We start from the raw sequence: 18,789 nt of genomic DNA on the forward strand, positions 1-18,789 counted from the left end.
ATTTAAAAAAAGAAATCTACCCAGCAAGAAGGCTTGTATGATGCACAAAATACAAATGATTGTAAGACAACTTTGAGTATTCCGTCTTCCACTTCAACATTTAGTATGGCTCCCAGCTTGTCATAGTACTCACAGAACTATTTCATAGCATTTGAAGTTTGGTTAAACAAGACAAAAAAAGTTGAACGTGATATTAGGGTTAAGGTTGAATTGGATGATTAATTAGAGAAAAGGGTTAGTAATTAGCATAAACATAAAATAAAAGCACACTTCCAAATTTTATAGGGACATGGTCCTCTGAAGAAAGTAACAGGCTGATTTCTATGTTCCTTAGTCAAGGACATCACATTTTATGATTATCAAAGCACAATGCAGAAATGTTGTAAAACAGACGTTAAGTGGCAGAACTACTTAAAAATTCTAGGTTCACAGGAGGACTTCCCATTCCCAATGGCAGCAGAGCTGTTTTGATTTGTAAATGAGGACACAGCAACTGAACAAGTCTCTAGAATTTCAAAACAGAAAGCTAGGGAGTTAGAAGATGATCAGGTTTGCTCTGTGTATGCCCGGGTTCAGCATACCTTCTCTTGAATTCAGCCTTTAGTTTGCACACATATATACATACATTGTAATGCCACTTTTTCTGAAAAATTAAAGCACTACCTGGAGGAAGGGCTCCTGAACAGTGAAGAAAAGGCCAGAGAGAAGGAACATCAAAGAAAAAGCATAGGAAGAAAAAAGAGTGGAAGAATGATAAAGCACACATGGAAACAGACTGGAGAAGGAAGAAAGATTGCTGTAATTCACAGCTGCAGGCCAATGTTTATTACTTTCTTAAACTGGTCACTGTTGATGGCTCTTATATAAGTGGAGTACAGGTAGTTTTAGACGACAATTGAGCCCAAACTTTCCATGGCTAAGCAAGGCAGTTGTTAAGTGAGTTTGGCCTTTATGACCTTTCTTGCTGCAGTTGTTAAGCAAATCACAACAGTTGTTAATTGAATCATGCAGTCATGAAGCAAATCTGACTCCCCCAATTGACTTTGCTTGTCGAAAGTATTCTCAGAAGGTAACAAATGGTGATCACATGATCCCAGGATAGTGCAACCCATAAACACATGTCAGTTGTCAAGCACTTGCTGTCAGGCCTGCTACTATCTTTTCTTTTGGATCTTTGGCCTGCCACACTTTCTATTATTCTACTATGCATTTTCTATTGTGGGAAAGTGGGAGGGGGAATTGTACAGAGTTAGATGATATGTAGCCATAACAAAATTCTTTCTAGAAAGCCAAGGTCATCCTTTGTCTTTGCACCTCTGCACCTGACCAGAACTGGATGGGTTGAAGCTGCCAGCATGGCAGTGGGAGAATGGACCATGTGATGAACTTGTGGGTGTGGGGGCAAGATCTTGAACTTTCAACTAGGTGGGAAAACTGGGAAGCCTTCAGATTCTGGTTTTCTCAGATGTGCCAACATGGCTCTCTTAATAAATTGGAACTTTGAGCAATACTTTGCTTTGGACTCTGATTTAATTTTGGATGCTATTTGGAACCCTGACACCTGCATTTTAATCACATGACACGGGATACTGCAGTGGTCATAAGTGTGAAAACCAGTCATAAATCTCTTTTTTCAGTACCATGGTAACTCTGAATGGTTATTAAATGAATGGTTATAAGTCAATGATTAAATTGTTAAGACTGAAAGGGAAAGTTATTCAGATTTCTTTTGTTGACTTGCCTACTGTTGCTTTTACCTTCGGCATCTGTTGTGAAGCTGTTGAAACTTGCAGGGGCCACACTGATCAGCTTTATTTTGTGTGGCTCCCTAATATTGTAATGAATAATTACATGTTTCTCTCTGTTGGAAATGTATGTCTGTTGCTCTTAAAATATATAAACTTGACATGGCAATAATGGAGGCCACTGCACAGTTATGAGTACAGCAAGTATTTTCCTGCTCTGCAGCAAAAAAAACACCCTTTGCTGCTGCTTGCATTTTTTTTAAACCATTTATAATGAGAGACTTGTTCCTGCCATACACCATTTGGATTACCCATATCCTTAGGTATTTAATTAGTGTGATTTACTTCTGATCTCTTCTTTTCTCTACAGGTTTTGCATGCAGAAGAGTGTGAGATTGGTACCAGGAGTAACGCTGGATTTAATAGAAAAGTAAGCATAATGATTTTAAGACTTGAAAACTATTCTTATTTAATAGATTTTTTTTTTGTTAGATTTAATTCTGAGTCATATAAATTTCACCAGATCTAGGAAGTTCTTCTCTTCAGATACTAGAACATGCATTGATCTCTAAGGTTCTTTGTGATTACAAGGTTGAAAGATGTTCATGGTGTCAAGGGGTAGCCAAGAGGCTTAATGCGTTCTAGGTACTTTCCAATAAAAAACAGGAATGTAAGCCAAAGAAACCTGATCATCCAGGTGCATCAAGACATCCATATTTCTACAACAAAGTAATGTTTTGAAGTTGTACAGTAATAGTGGTCATATTTGAAAACTGATTTTCATGTGTTCCAGGAATTGTATTTATAACTTGCTTCATCCTAATTTTGAAACTTGCTAAAGTTATTTTGTCTTGTGTTCTGAATATGTGCTAAAACAATTTAAAAACCCTGTAATTAGAATTTCATCATTAAATTTTGTAAGAACTTACTTCCTGACAGAAAATGTGTTTATTGATACTTGATCCAAGAATCAAGGCACTATGAGATATAATGGCTAGTTGCTATGTATAGTATGAACAGCCTTAGAGCAAAGGCATGGTACAATAACAAAATGCAATAGAATTGCTGCTCTTTAGCTATTCGAATGTGGAGTGTGGGTACACATTGTACATACTGAACATATACGTATACTGTACATATAGATTTTTCTTTAAAGGAAGATAAAATCCAATACAAACTAGAAAAAGAAAGAAATCAAAGAGAAAGCTAAATCAGGAGTGGGCTACTGGGGGTTCGCAGGGGTTCAGAAGAACCTCTAGCTAAGATTCTGTGCAGTTCAGAGAACCCCCAAATCCCACTCCTGGCTGACCCCGCCTACCCCTCCCAGGAGTCCCCACATGCCCATTTGGAATGCAGGTAAGTACAGGGTGCACTCAGAGGCTCGGGGAGGGTGAAAAACAGGCTACCGGAAGTTTGGGAATGCTGGAAAAGGGCCCGTTTCTGGCCTCCAGAGGGCCTCCGGAGCCTGGGAGAGGCCATTTTCACCCTCCCAGATCCTCAAGGAAAGCCTCTGGAGCTCAGGGAGGGCAACCTCCCCCCCATCATGGTGCAGGAGGCCGACTAGCCCACACCCACCCAGCAACCGGGCAGAGAACCCCTTGCTAAAAATTTTGAAGCCCACCCCTGAGCCCACCCCTGAAATACCAAAAAGTAGCTTCCAATTTTCTTTAAAGAAGTTGTGCTTCTAATTTTCTTTAAAGCAGTTGTAAATGCAATTATAAATTTACCTCTTTATGCTTAAAAGAAAATCCTCCTCTTTCTACAGTCTATCAGGTCTAATAATCCAAACCATAAAACACGAGTTTATTTATTTATTTATTTATTTATTTTGGTTTTACATAAAAAGTCCAGGAAGGGTTTTCAATTGGTAATAAATATGATTATTATCTTTTCTCTGATCAAAGAAGTCAATTTAGCAAATTCCATCATCTCTCCCAACCATTCCCATCATCCCTGTGGCTAGTGCCAAATCTTTCCAACTTTGTGCATACAATAAATTCCCTGCAGTCAAATGTGGTCTTTTCCGCCTCCTTATTGCTGCAGTTTATTTATTTGTTCACATTTTTTAAACTACTGCTTATTAAGAAATACTAAAATGATGTTACAGTTATAATTATAGTGAATGCAATAAAATGTAGAAGAAAAAACCTAGAACAATAAAAATGTTTAACCATTTAAATAATGAATAAACAGTAATTAGTTCAACAAATACAATCAGAAGAAAGTCTGATGAATAAATAAGCTGCAGTTTCTAATCTTTAAAAAAAAGCATATTAAAGGCCAGCATAACTTTCATTACAAGTTTACCCCACAAGTATTTAATTCCATTCATAATATGTTATCCAGCATCAATGCATGAATTATTCCGATACGACCGTCTAGGAAAGGTATCAGTATGAAAGGCGGTATTCAGTGCGTTACCCCAGGGATCTATTCCAGTGCTCATCAATATTTTTGTAAATGGCTTACATAAGAGGATAGAAAGGGTGCTCATCAGATTTGCCGACCACACAAAGAATAGGCTAAAAAAGATCTTCTAGGTCAGTGATGGCTAACCTTTTTGCCATTGTGTGCCAAAAGCAGGGGGAGCACGGAGGTGGGTTGTGCGCACTCATGCCTACACCCATAATTCTATGTGCCCTCCTCCCACACATGCGTGCATCCCCCCACTTTTGCCACGTGATGGCACAGTGGACCCATTTTCCGCCCTCCCCAAGCTCCAGACCCTTTCTAGGAGCCTGGGGAGGGCAAAAAAGGCTTTCCCCACCCACTGGAGGCCAAAAACGGCCCATTTGCCAACTTCCGGTCGGATCTGAAGGTCCGTTTTTCGCTCCCCCAGGTCCAGAGCCTTTCCAGGAGCCTGGGTAGGGTGAAAACAGCCTTCCCCACACTCCAGAGGCCCAAAATGGCCCTTTTGCCAGTTTCTGATCAGACCAGAAGGCCCGTTTTTTGTTCTCTCCAGGCTCCAGAGTTTTTCAAGGAGCCTGGAGAGGGCAAAAACAGCCTTCCCCAACCCACCGGAGGCCCACCGGAGGCTGAAAACAGCCTGTTTCCTGACTTCTGGTGGGCCTAAAAGGCCCAAAAATCAGCTGGTGATGGTGCCCACCAATATGGCTCTCTGTGCTACCTGTGGCACACATGCCATAGGTTTGCCATCACAGTTCTAGGTCTTCAAAAAGATCTCTGGTTTTGAATATTGATCCCTATCCAACAATAGGCTGCTCATTGGTGAGGCATATGGGTTCTTTTTGGACTTAGATAGGAAAAAAACTGGAGGTTTCTGACTTGGCAGTGAGAAGTATCTTAGAGTCCCAACAGACCACAGATTAAGCATGAATGGATTTGCTGCTGCAGTCAAAAGAGCCAATGTAGTCTTGAGTGTTATCAACCGAAATACAGTACAGGTAGACGGAGCACAAAATTCATGTTGCTGAGTGAGGAATTTTTAAAGTGAGTTTTGCTCCATTTTATGACTTTTCTTGCCACATTTCCTTAAGTGAATCACTGCAGTTGTTAAATTAGTAACATGGTTGTTAAGTGAATCTGGTTTCCCCATTGACTTGGCTTGTCAGAAGGTTGCAAAAGGGGATCACATGATCCTGGGACACAGCAGACCGTCATAAATGTCACTCAGCTGTCAAACATCTGAATGTAAAGTAGGTACCCATTTCCTGGCTGCATTGCTAACTAGCCAAATAGCTCAGCTGCTGTGTATATTTATTTTGGATGTTTTATTGCTTTTATTGATTGTAAAAAAAAATTGTGCTGTTTTAAATGTTATATATTTTTTGGAATTGTAGGCCTCCCAGAGTCATTGATTCATATGGGCAGCTATAGAAATTGGATCAATGAATAAATAAACCATTTGATCCTGTGATTGTAGCTATTGAACCTGCTGTTGTTGATGGTAATTGTTGATCTTGATCGCTTAAGTTATTTGGGTCTGTGGTGACAAAAATAAATCCATGATAAGCCCTAGAATACATAAATCCCTTAAAATATGACTCATTATTATGTTTATCATTCATAAATAATGCCTACAGAAAATTACTTTTTATTGAATAAAATCAACATTTTTAATGAAAGCAAAAGAGTTAAAATGGATGACAACTTATTGTTTTTTTAATCTAGAAATTTAGAAGGATCTATAGTTTGCTTAATGAATATGTACAAGAAAATCTTTGTATATTAAGACCATTCTAAAGCCTGTGCTTATCAAGTTATAAGAGAATTTGCATTCAGTGTTCACATTGAGAGTATTAAAGCATAAATGGATGGTGATTTGGAAAATTATGTTCCATCATTTTGCCTCCCACCCAGTCTTTGTGCTCAATGTAAAACAGACATTAGGAGTCTGGAAGGTCTTAAATAGAGAGATGGTGCAACGTTTGTGCTTTGTGAAAATTTGTATTGACAAGAGTAATGTTGCTGACACTGCAGCGTGTTTGCAGCTGAATATGCACTGACAGAGCATGGCATTGCTGCAGCCCAAATGAAGTGCACCGAAATAGATAGTGGTGTGGGTTGCATCTCTGCAGTACTGCAGACTCAAAGTTTTTACTATGTCTATTTAAGCAATGACTTAAGTAATGACTTTCTTTAGGCACTGCAGTCATTTTGTCTAAAATACATACCGCACATTGAAGATCTGCCAAAAACCTATGAAGAGGCAAACTAAACTTGTTTTCCATTTTTCTGGCACATTAGTTCTTTTTAAAACATAACATTTTCTTTTATATTTAGAAACCTTCCATTTGAGTTGTGCATTACTGTAAATGCATTTCCAGCACAGGGCAAGTTGATAACAATATCTTTTCTTCTTAAAATATAGGTCCGCTGGTGCAACTCAAATCTAAGTAGTAAAAAGCTAAGCTTTCCTTAGCATGAATTTTTGCTGTTCTCAAATAAGCTTTTGCATTTAATCAAATTTCAATTCACCTCCGTGTAATGTTGCTTTGTACCTAAATACAATTTAGTGGGCGCAGTTAATCTCCTAAATTTGATTTCCAAGATGCCTTTTCTTGAGATGCCTTTTATTCAAGTTCAGTTGGAAAAATAAGCCGTGGACTCATTTAGATTTCCTGTGTGCCGACTCATAAGCAATTAACAATGTTCATCCATCTAGTAAAAATGTTTGATAATGAAGCCCAAATATTTTATAATTGTAACAAATAGCTGTGCATGTACAGCTATGTATTCATAACTGAAATGCTTTGTTAATCAATCCAGACGTGGTTAGTTGCAGATTCTTTTACAGTGCTCTTTAACTCTGGCAAATTAGTGGAGTTGTGATAGAATTCTTATAAAAAATAACTATGATTATGTCCCAAGTCTTAGCAGCCAGCTCCAGTCTTCCAAATCTTCCAAAACTAAAACTTCAATGGTAATAGATAAATAGAACTGCAACATGAAAAGCAACTGATCCATCCTAATAATTGTGTGTTGTTTTCTAGCATCTAACACTATCTTGTTAAAAGCTCTCATCAGATTAAAAATTCACCACAAATTGAACAAGCAACTTACACATCAGATAAACTTGCTATTACTTATGTGGAACTGGAATGCTTTGGTGAAAAAATGGCATTTATACCGTGTTTCCCCGAAAATAAAACTGGGTCTTATTTTCTTTTGACCCCTGAAATAAGCACTTGGCCTTGTTTTTGGGAAGGTCTTATTATTTTTGAGGTTCAGGAGGCAGCGAGCATGGTCACCTCATGGTTGCTGTTGTGTTGCAATATTTTCAAATAGGGCTTATTTTGGGGGAGGGCTTATTTTAGTACATGCACTCAAAAGCCCGATTGGGCTTATTATCCAGGGAGGTCTTATTTTTGGGGAAACAGGGTATTACTGCATATGGTTTTGTGATTAAAAGCCTACAGAATATCAGCCATATGCATTGTCTACTTACTATTGAAACAGCATGGGGTCCACCATTGAACCCCTCAATACTTAATCAGGCTACTTGTCTTATTCTAATTCTAAAACTTAAAAATCAAAACTCTGCTTATGCTCTTTCACCTAAAGAACAAGAATAAGGAACATATTTCTTTCTGCTTGAAACGCAGGAAGCTAGGTCTTTCGCAAGTAGGAGGAAACTGGGTGGGCAGTTAACCACATTATCTTAGTCATAGAGCGCAGTTTATGAAAATCAAAGTTCACCTTGTAAACAAGCTATAGGTTAACCATATTTTTAGCAATATATCTGAGTGGCGTTCTGACTTTTCCTTTTACTGCATGAGTAACCAAGATTCACTTCTCTTTTAGTTTCACTTTACTTCCCTGTTGTGGTTTGGGAATCATGTATTGTAATTTTCCTTAAATATTTGTAATTTACCCGAAATAACCTTGTGCTGACTTAGGTGAGAAGTTATGACCTGGATTCGTGCACGCCTATATGACGTCTATATGATTTGTAATAACCATTTCAAAGGTATAAAACCTCTGTCAAAATGTACCTAAAATCAGATCAGTTAGGTGGAAATCTACTGATCTCTTGAATGCATTCAATAAACCTTTCTTCTCTGGGAAAAAAAGGTATCGTCTCATGTTTTTACGTAAGTAGAAAGGCAGACCCTGATTTTGCCATTACACTATCAACTTTCTGAATCTTTTGGTGTTCAAGAAGTGGTGCATTAATAGTTACTTTCCATCTAAGTACAACAAACATTCACAAGGCTCCAATTTTCCCTAGTATAGCTACAAGTAAGTAAATAAGTAAGCAAGCAGGGGAGGGAGGAAGGAAGGAAAGGAAAGGAGGGAAGGAGGAGGAGGAGGGAGGCAGGCAGGAACTTTTTTAGCAGTCTCCCAAGAATTGTTTGGCAGTCAACAGGCATTAATAATATTCTTCCAATCCAAATTTATGAGAATATGGTATGAGTATATTACCAAGAAATTTCAAGTTCTGCCTTGCAGAAGTACTCCCTGTTGAACAATTTGTCCATTTTGTCCTAGAACAAGTTCCAAAATGGAAAGCTGTCATCTAAATGACTTTATAAACTCAGGATCAGTCAATCTTCTGTCAATTGTGCTTGGAAAAAAAAGAGGCTTCATCAAGTATTTAATAGGAAAGAAATACCGATAGTTCAGATTGGAGACAAGAAGTTAAAATATGGTCTGACAAATAGTATTTTTGATTTGGTTCTGTTCCTCCCTGTCTGGATGTTGCCCATTATATTTTAGCATTTACTATGCTAAACTATTACTACTTTGGAAGTTAAAACAGAATTTAAATATTTGTTTCTTAGAAATATGCCAGTTTAAGTTTACCTGGAATTCTCAAGTTTTATCTTTTTTATTTTTGTTTTACTTTGCATTTTGTTCCTATATGGTTTTGATTATATTTTATTATTTGGCAATTCTTATTGGCTACGTTAATCAGCCTTTAGGGATTAACAATTTGATAAATGAACTGTGCCCGATATAAGACGAAGCTCTCCTTTGCACCTCCATGCAGGCAAATACATTTTTAATGCTCTAGTAAAAATGTTAATTGTATTGGAACAGATACAGCATTGGAAGGCAACTTTTGTCCCCAGACGAGGGAATTATGCCCATCCTGTACCTTTTAGATCTCTCAATAGCTTTCAAAGTCATCAAGCATAATATCTTTGAAACCATTTACTGAGGTTAGGGATTGAGGACAGTGGATATTCTGCAGCATTGGTTCTACTCCCTCTTAAGCAGGTGTTCCAGTAAAGGAAGGTGAGCAGATTAGCCATGTGGCTTTCCTCCAGTTAAACGACTTAGAAAAGTCGATCCAATGGTTTGAGGCTTGATATCATCACTGTGCGGATGATACACAGCTTTACATCATTATCCAAGCCTTGTCCACTGATGCCATTGAAGTTTGGCCTAGATGCCTGGAGGCTGCAATTGGTTTAAACTGAACCTTACAAGCTGGGATTATTCACTTTCCATTAGAGTACTCCAGTAATGTCCCTTGATGGAGTGGCCCTGTTCCTGAAGAAGCTGATCCATAATATAGGGACTCACAACTCCTCCTGGAACTACAGCTGAAGGGTGCCACCCAGGAGCCTTCAGTCGATGTGCCAGTTGCAGCTCTACCTAGGGCAGGAAGGCCTTGCTATATGACTCACAATATAATCACCACCTACTTAGATTACTGCAAGACAATCTAAATGGGGCCACCTTGAAAGACCACTTAGAGGCTGGTTCAGAATGCAAAAGCCCATAATCAGCATGCATCAGGGAGAGTATATCATACCAGTGCTACAGCTCCTACAGTGTTTACCAGTAGTCTTTCAAATGTAATAATTTAAAGCACTATGATGTCCTACATGCATTCATCCATTGGAATTGGCCCTGTCAGTATCTTCCATGGGGAATCTACAGGTGGTTCTCCACTTCAGGCATGGAGGGAGAGAGGGGGAGATGGTGGCAATGCTCAGCAGGTTTTTTTTCAGTGGCAGGACCAATCCTTTGGAACAGCCTCCCCAGGAAACTCCCATCAGATTACTTTCCGGAAGGAGCTCAAAATGTAGCTCTCCCATTGGGCATTTGGGACACGATTCAATCTTGGCTGGGTTATAATTGGACTTTGTTAATTAATTTTATTCTGTTTTTTAAAATTAATTTGTGGCTCTTTTATTTTTGTATTTTTTCCATCTATCTATCTATCTATCTATCTATCTATCTATCTATCTATCTATCTATCTATCTATCTATCTATCTATCATGTTTTTGTTTTGTAACCACATATTTATTTGAGATTGTAGTGGTCTTTAAATAAAATAAATAAAATATAGATATTTGTGTGGTTCCCAGCCTTATGATAGTCCAGAGTTCTTTAAAACATGATTGTTTTCCCAAGCATTTCAATAGAGAAGCTGTGGAGCCCTAATTTGTGTTTGTGTGTGTGTGTGTGTGTGTGTGTGTGTGTGCGCGCGCGCATACAGGTATGGGAATGTTCTTATTTTGGGGGAATAAGGAGGTCTCCAAATCCAATAAAATTATACAATCTCTTATGTCTGGAGGATATTCATAATTAGTGGCATATTTAATATGAATATAATGTAATGGAAGCTATATATTTACATAAGTCATTTTGTATCACTTGTATACCCTCCAGCACCAGAGAATATTCGTCCCTGAAAACTATAGTAACTGAAAATATGGCTGCCTTCCCCATAGCCGCATAACAGTTTTATCTTTAATCTCAAAGCCTTTCAGATTAACTTTTATGTATGACATTTAGTCTGTTGCTTGCCAATTACATTGACAACATAACTGAAATTTGTACCACTGGGTAAAATGTATTTAACATCAGAAGCGGAAAGAAGGCTCAATGGCAGTTGAAAATTACATACACACACACAAAAAGAAATAAACATATATTGGATGCACTTCACTCTCTAGTCTCAATAAATCCTTGCTAAGAATGTGGCAACTGGATAAACGGAGAGTAATATTACTACTTCATCTCTCTTTTTTCTCTACCTCCCTCATAGACATCTGATAAATGTTCGGCAAAGTTTTTAAGTTGTTAGCTCACGACTCAAAGTGCATTGTAGACTTCTTACAGTCTTAGCAAAGATTCCTTTACATGGAATCTTTGGTCGCCCTACGAAGAGAGAACTTGTTACGGTGGCAGGATTGACTACCATTGAATCACAGAATAGCATTTGAAGATTGGCTTCTGTGTGACCTGCTCAATAGTAAGGTAACCCATAGAACAGAGGTGCTTTTTTGCTCATCACAGATCTTATCCGGACTGACTAAAGCCAGCAGAATAAATAAGGCTTCTCAGTAACGTCAGTGAGGCAGATATAAAAAAGAGCAATTTTCTTCCGCTTGTCATATTTGAAAGGGAAGCTAGCTGTTAAGAGCAGGTTTGGAAATCTGTTGGCAAAATAAATAGGAAAACAGCACAGCAAGCGTAGCTCCTTTCATTTGACATGGCAACTGTTTTACATATAACCTTCGACCCTTACCTTAAAAAGCTGTGCAGATTTTTCACCTTGCGCTTCAGTTACACTACTACTGAACGCTTCAGAATTCCCTTTTTTCTGCTGTTTGCATCATGTCTCATGCATTTTTCATCATAGTTGTCTGGTTTGAATACCATCCACTCTATGTCGTATTTATTGTTTGTTCCAGCAATTCTTGTGCATAGTGTATGTTCCAGCATGAATAATTAAAAATCCAAGCCGATAAAGTGACTGGTAAATTTGGATGTGACTTGGGGGTGGGGGGGTGGGGAAATCTGAAATTGAGAAATGCCTATTTTTGTAGATGACGAATTGGTCATCTTAGTCTTAGTCTTAGACTTCCTTAGTCTTCCCTTAGGATTGTTGAGAACAGAGTGTGTGTTTTTTCGGTGAGACCAGTCCATCAGGGCAACCTGGTCTACCCAAATATGGGACGGAGCACACTGCTTCTGCTTTCAACCCCAATCCAGAGCCTTCACAGGCAGTCGCTTTCGCGACAAACATTTTTTGTGTTGAATTTATTTGTCGGTACAATATAAATTCAACAGAACAGAGAGAGAGGTTTGTCCAGCTCCAGAAAGTTTTTCAAGGGACTATAACATTTACCTTGGGTAACGATGCCTTTCAGTGATACGCAGCCTTGTTTCCCCATTAACACTGTGTCTTTCTCAAGACACGACATTTAGTCATATGAGGAACAAAAAGGTCATCCACCAAGAACTGAACACATTTGACAAATTTCAGTAATGCCATTTGTTTGAAGACAGATTGATTGGCCATAGAAAATGAATATTTAATTTATTTTATGTGAAATAATGCCTCCGCTCCTCCTCCCTGCAGTTGTTATGTTACAGTGGGACAGAAAAGAGCAGGTGTGCCTGAATCATGTTATGAATATTTAATCAATTTAGAGAGCATTCTCTGGGGAATTTTTGGGCATGCTTAGAATATTAACCAAAGAAAGGAAAAAAATATCTTGTAAGATATTTTCTATCTCCGGTAGATGTATCAGAACGTATTGTACTTGAAAGTGTGAGATGTTTTATGTGGTGGATCTATACTCAAGAATGAGAACTTCTTATATGGGCAGGAACAATCAGCACATTTTGGATCCCATGCTCCGAATACAGGTTATTGGATACAAGGGTGGCAAATAGATAAATAATCCTCGAGTTATGACCATAATGGAACCTGCCCATCACAATCATAACGTGTCATTAAATGGTGATGTGACCAACCCAATTGTATAATGTTTCCTGCAACTTTCGTTAAGCGAATACCATGATCACTAAGTGAATCCAATTTGTAAAGTGAACAGTGTGATCAATAAACAAACCAAGGGACGTAAGTGTGAAAAATGGCCATAAGTCACTTTTTTCAATGATATTGTAACTTTGAATGGTCGCTAAATGAACTGTTGTAAGTCAAGACTATCTGTATCTATGAACCTCAGATGCATTTTAAACAGACTAATGGTCTGGTGAAAGTATTCTCTTCCGATATGAAAAACGTGATGTAGGAGGTAGGTAGATTTAGGGATAGAGAGGGAGAAAAAGAGAAATACAGTAGGTAGGTAGGGGGAGATAGATGGTAGGTAGGTAGGTAGATAAAAGGATAGAGAGAGAGAAATAGAGAGAGAGAAATACAGTAGGTAGGTTGGGAGAGAGAGAGTATAGGGAGGGAGGGAGCGGGATAGAGAGAAATAAAAAGAGAGAGAAATACAGTAAATAGGTAGGGAGAGAGAGAGTAGGTAGGTAGGTAGGTAGAGGGATAGAGAGAGAAAGAGAGAGAAATACAGTGATAGGTAGGGAGAGAGAGAGTAGGTAGGTACATAGGTAGATATAGGGGGAGAGAGAGAAATACAGTAGGTAGGTAGGGGGAGAGAGAGTAGGTAGGTAGGGAGAGAGAGGGAGTAGGTAGGGAGGGACAGAGAGTAGGTAGGTAGGTAGGTAGATATTTCCAGGTATATTTATCCATGTGCTGGAGAAAGAAATCGCTGACAATCTGGAGCACCTAAGACTTTGTTTCTGCTGGCACAGCACTTGATCAATGTAATTCTCCTCAATCAGTTAAAGAGCTTTCCAAAAGGAAAAAAAAAGTTTTTGTACTCTGCAAACCTCCGAAAAATGGCCTGTTTTTCGCAAAAAATGGGCCCATTTCTTTTCCAAAAAAAGCATGAATAGCCTTGGGGGGGCTTGCAGAATACTACTGGGGGACCGGGGGGGGCAAAAATGAGCAAAAAATGGCCCGTTTTTCACAAATTGCAAGCATAGCCTTATGGAGGCTTATAGAGTGCTGCTGGGGCTGGGGGGGGGGGGAACAGCCCGTCTTTTGCTCATTTCTGCCCTCTCCAGCCCCCAAGAGATCTCTGAAAGCCTCCATAAGGGTATGCATGGCCATTTTGGTGAAGGGGCGGGGCTTCTGGAGGCAAAAAATGCTGTATTCAATGTATAAGACATCCCCAGATTTTCAGCCTCTTTTTTTGGTGAAAAAAGGTGCGTCTTATACTCCGAAAAATACAGTACTTGTTTGTTTCTTTAACATTTATATCTGCCTCTTCTACTATTCAGAATGGCTTATCAGAAAAATAAAATCAATAAACACCAACATACATAATTTATAAAAGGTAAAGCTACCTTCACATCAGACATAACTCTTGGTGATCATTTGATTATCCTGGCAAGAGTATGGAAGCAGTTTGCCATTCCTGTCTTCCCATTCTAGCCTATAGCTCTAAAGAAGGGGTCGTTAAACCCTGGTCTGTGGACGGCATGCCAGAAATTGGGCTGCGCAAACAAGCAAAGCTCCATCTGTTGGATGCAGGCACCACATGAAACCACACCGTCCCCGTCCGCGGAAAAACCTGTCTCCACAGAACCAGTCCCTGGTGCCCAAAAAGTTGGGGGCCGCTGCTCTAGACTGTTCAAAGAATTCATCTTCATATTCCAGAAGTGGGGCAAGGAATGTTCTTTCTTTTAATGCGGGTAAGAAACCATATTAGGCATCACTGAGGCCAATATTGTAGAAGGATTTTTTGGACAATCTCATTAGTTGGTAGTGTGGTGACAATTCTCTCCTTTTGTTGTGTCTGGTTGAATCCATTGTAAAGGTCAGGACTACTGAATATGGATGTCTGAAATATCGGTTGCATTTGAAGTTTTATATGCTTAAGTGAATTTCAGAGCCTTTGTATATTTCAGAGTGTTCAGAGCACAGTCATATCCTGAAATGTGTATCTTACATTGGCAACTGAGAAGTGGCGCACAAAAATATTTACACAATGGAAAGGATTTGTACAGAACTGCAAATTTCCATTGGGGGGGGGAATCATGATGAAATGAGCATATTGGCTAAAATGCATACATTAGGAGAAACGTGCTTGAATTTGAATAGAAATATGCATGTATACATTTTCTGCTGAATTTTTAAATGACAGGACAAAACATTACAAAATACAGTATAAAAAGGTAATTGATGATTGATACAGTACTAACATTTTTGTCCTACTGCATATCTTTTAAGTTATCTGCATACCAATCTTGTTAATTGTTTGTTAGTTCCAGTCACACCAATCAATCTTTTTGAATATCCTTTAGGTTTTTGATACATATACTCAGAATGAAAAATCTGATTTGAATGGTAGTTCAGGTAATCCTCAACTTACCACCACAATTGAGCCCAAATTTCTGTTGTTAAGTGAGACACTTGTTAAGTGAGCTTGCCCCATTTTACAATCTTTCTTGCCATAGTTGTTAAGTGAATCACTGCAGTTGATAAGTTAGTAACCCAGTTGTTAAGTGAATCTGGATTCCCCATTGACTTTCCTTGTGAAAAGTTTGCAAAAAGTGATCACATGACCCCCAGGACAAAGGTCATAATTGTGAAAAACGGTCATAAGTCACTTAAGTCAAAGTAACTTTGAACAGTCATTAAATGAACTGTTGTAAGTCAAGGACTACCTGTAGTCTAGAGGAGAAAGGTAAAAATGGAACTTTTTAAAGGTAAAGGAGACAGTCTTTTGGGGATACTTAAATTCAAAAAATTGATAACTATTATTACAGATTTTATTTCTTCTCATAATCAGGTTGGATTTCATTTAAATCAAGTCAATTTAAATCATGATTTAAATCATTTAAATCACTATTAAAAACGCTTAATTTAAATCATAATTTTTAAAGAGCAGCTGTCATCTTTGTCCCGCAACGGCTCCTCCTCTGACCGGCTGTTCACTCACTGACAGTCCCAATATTGCAGAATATACAGCCTCATGCTACATAACTAAGCTCCATTTCATGCTGAATAAACTAAATTATTAATGTAACTTAAATTAAAAAATACATTTAGGTACATTTTAACTCCAAAAGAATTTTATTAAAATAAATTTGATTTAAAAAACATCCAATTTAAAATTTAAAAATCAGATTTTTTTTCTTTTTTAAAAAAAATCATCAATTTTTATCCACTCTGCTCATAATTAATATTTGTTTTATCTAAGAAAAATACATTTTATTACTTCTTTCGGCAGGGACATTTGCATCTTTCCAGCAAACCGTTGAGTTAAACACTTTTACAATTGTGTTAGGTTGTTCCTTTAAACCACTTTTACAATTCTGTTGGATGAGAACAGGACAGGAGAAGCTATAAAATGAACAGAAAATACCTTAGTGTAAATGAATCTGTATAATATATTCTGGACAGCTTGGTTTGCATTTTTGTGATATAAATAGCAAACATGGATGAAAATAATTCTCAAGGCCACCAAACTGGCAAAGAAAAGAGCTTCATCATTAAATAACTGAATATTGATTGAACTGTCAGGGTATTTGCCAAATTGGATTTCTGAATTTACTGTATAATTTGGGGACCTGTCCTGAAAGAAAATATTTACCAAATGTTTTTTATTAAAGTAAACAAGACTTAATTAATTTTAGACCACTTGAGATATTTGTATCTTCTGCTTCTTCTCCTTTTCAACGTTGCATGCTGCAATAGAGAGGTTATTAAATAATAAATTAGGCAGTTTGAAAGAAGTTAGCTAACTTATATATTCTCCGTTGGACGTTCTCTGTTCCAAGTGGAGCAATTTGCTTGCTGTCTATTTAATCCAATACAAAAACCAGGGAATTTTCAAAGCTACTAATATGAAGGCATGTCCAGATTCTTCCTTGAAAAATTAATGGACTGCTATAGATGCTGTGGAGCTATTAAAATATCATATTAAAAATATTAAAACAATCTTTATTGCACATATTGCATAATGTTTCAGAAAGCTGTTAGTCAGAGGTAACAAATCAAAACAAGTGCCGCATGAGAATTAATTAATTAGCCAGGGGTACCACTGAAACCTTTCCCAGACATTGAGGCCGAGGTGTTAATTATTTCGACCACATGTATGTATGTATGTATGTATGTATGTATGTATGTATTCATTCATTCATTCATTCATTCATTCATTCATTCATTCATTCATTCATTCATTCATTCATTCATTCATTCAATTTATTATATCTGGCCATTCCAAAAGACTCTAGGTGAATGGTTACCAATCAAATGCACACAGAGTGCATTACAGTGGTCAACTAGTGAGGGGAACAGTATTTGAGTAGCAGCCTGCAGGGCCTCCTGGTTGAGGAAGGAGTGCCATTGGCATATAAGATTTATTCGTGCAAAAATCATCCTAGACGTAACTGCCAACTCCTCTTTGAGTAGCAAGTTCAGGAGGAAACCTCCTCCTTCCACTACAGATAAGACCCCAGCCAAGACCAGTGATGAGAATGTGTTGACTAGGGAAGCCAAACAACTAAAGCCACTCAGGATGATCAAGACTGAGCCAAACTTTATTTTTCCCCAACCAGAGTTAAATATCCTCCAAATACTCTGGTCAATACATTGACAGTTTCACCTGTGCATCTCAGGGTTGAGATGTAAAGCTGGGTATTATCAGCTTATTGATGATACGAAACTCGGGGTTGATAGTTGACCTCACTCAGTACTGTAGATATTAAACAGGAGGGGGAAAACATCAAAGCCAGAGGCACCCCATACACGAAGGGACATAGAAATGTTTTCTCCCCTCCCATCAACTCCGATTGTAACAAACTACTAAAGAAGGAAGTAAACCACTGTAATACAATACCTCTGGTTCCTAACCTTTATAGTCAGTCCAGAAAAATACAGGTAGTCCTCAACTTACAACAGTTCCGTTCAAAGTTACAATGGCTCTGAAAAAGAGATTTATCATCGTTTTTCACACTAATGATTGCTGCAGCATCCCCATAGTCATGTGATCAAAATTCAGATGCTTGGCAACTGTTCATATTTATGACAATTGCAGTGCCCCTGAGTCATGTGATCCCCTTTTGCAACCTTCTGACAAGCAAAGTCAATGAGGAAGCCGCATTCACTTATCTATTGGATTACTAACATAACAACTGCAGTGATTCACTTAACAATAGTGGCCAGAAAAGTCATAAATTTAACAACTGTCTTTCTTAGCAACATAAATTTTGGGCTCACTTATGGTCATAAGTCAAGGACTGTCTGTACAGTGGTTGACAGTTTTGAAATCTGAGCAATTAAGTAGCAGAAAAATAGATGTGCAATCTCCATTCTAATTCTGTCACAGGTCATAATTAAGCACCACCAACACTTATCTTCATGTTATACCCCAGTCTGAAGCCAGATTGGTTATACTGTGATTATACTGTATGTTGTATACAGGTAATTTGGGGAGAAGTGGTATTTTTATAGGGGCCTCGACTTGAGATTTATTGGTGTTTTAATAGATTGGGATTTGTTTTGTGTTGTTCACCTCCAAGAGTTTCTGTGAATAGATGGGAAGCTTTAGAAATTTCATTAATAAATTACTACTCTGATCTCATCAATTCCATGAAATACATTGTCTCAGCATAGCTCAAAGGATTGAACATAAATGAGCAGTAGGACCTCTACTAAGCCAGTCTGGATTTCAGATACAAGATGTATAGCTAATGTATCGAAAGGTAATGTTCTGTTGGTTTTATACATTTTGGTTTAATTATATATCATGTCACTCTTCATTTGTTTTTATATTTTACTATACAGCAGAAGAAGCCAAC

General features: G+C 38.0%; 1 protein-coding gene across 2 annotated transcripts in view; it reads left to right on the top strand.

The window, feature by feature from the left end:
* The window catches only part of RPTOR (regulatory associated protein of MTOR complex 1), a 427,126-nt gene that overhangs the window by 208,263 nt on the left and 200,074 nt on the right, over positions 1 to 18,789 (top strand). For both annotated transcript variants that reach the window (XM_087710142.1, XM_087710143.1), the window contains exon 7: positions 2,116 to 2,175. In XM_087710142.1, coding sequence (XP_087566268.1) covers positions 2,116 to 2,175 — 60 coding nt within the window. The remainder of the gene's footprint in view (positions 1 to 2,115; positions 2,176 to 18,789) is intronic.

Source organism: Thamnophis sirtalis, unplaced genomic scaffold, assembly GCF_051295495.1.
Source record: "Thamnophis sirtalis isolate CommonGarterSnake01/CBP01778 unplaced genomic scaffold, rThaSir2_p1.2 scaffold_3, whole genome shotgun sequence".
Taxonomy (NCBI): Eukaryota; Metazoa; Chordata; class Lepidosauria; order Squamata; family Natricidae; genus Thamnophis; species Thamnophis sirtalis.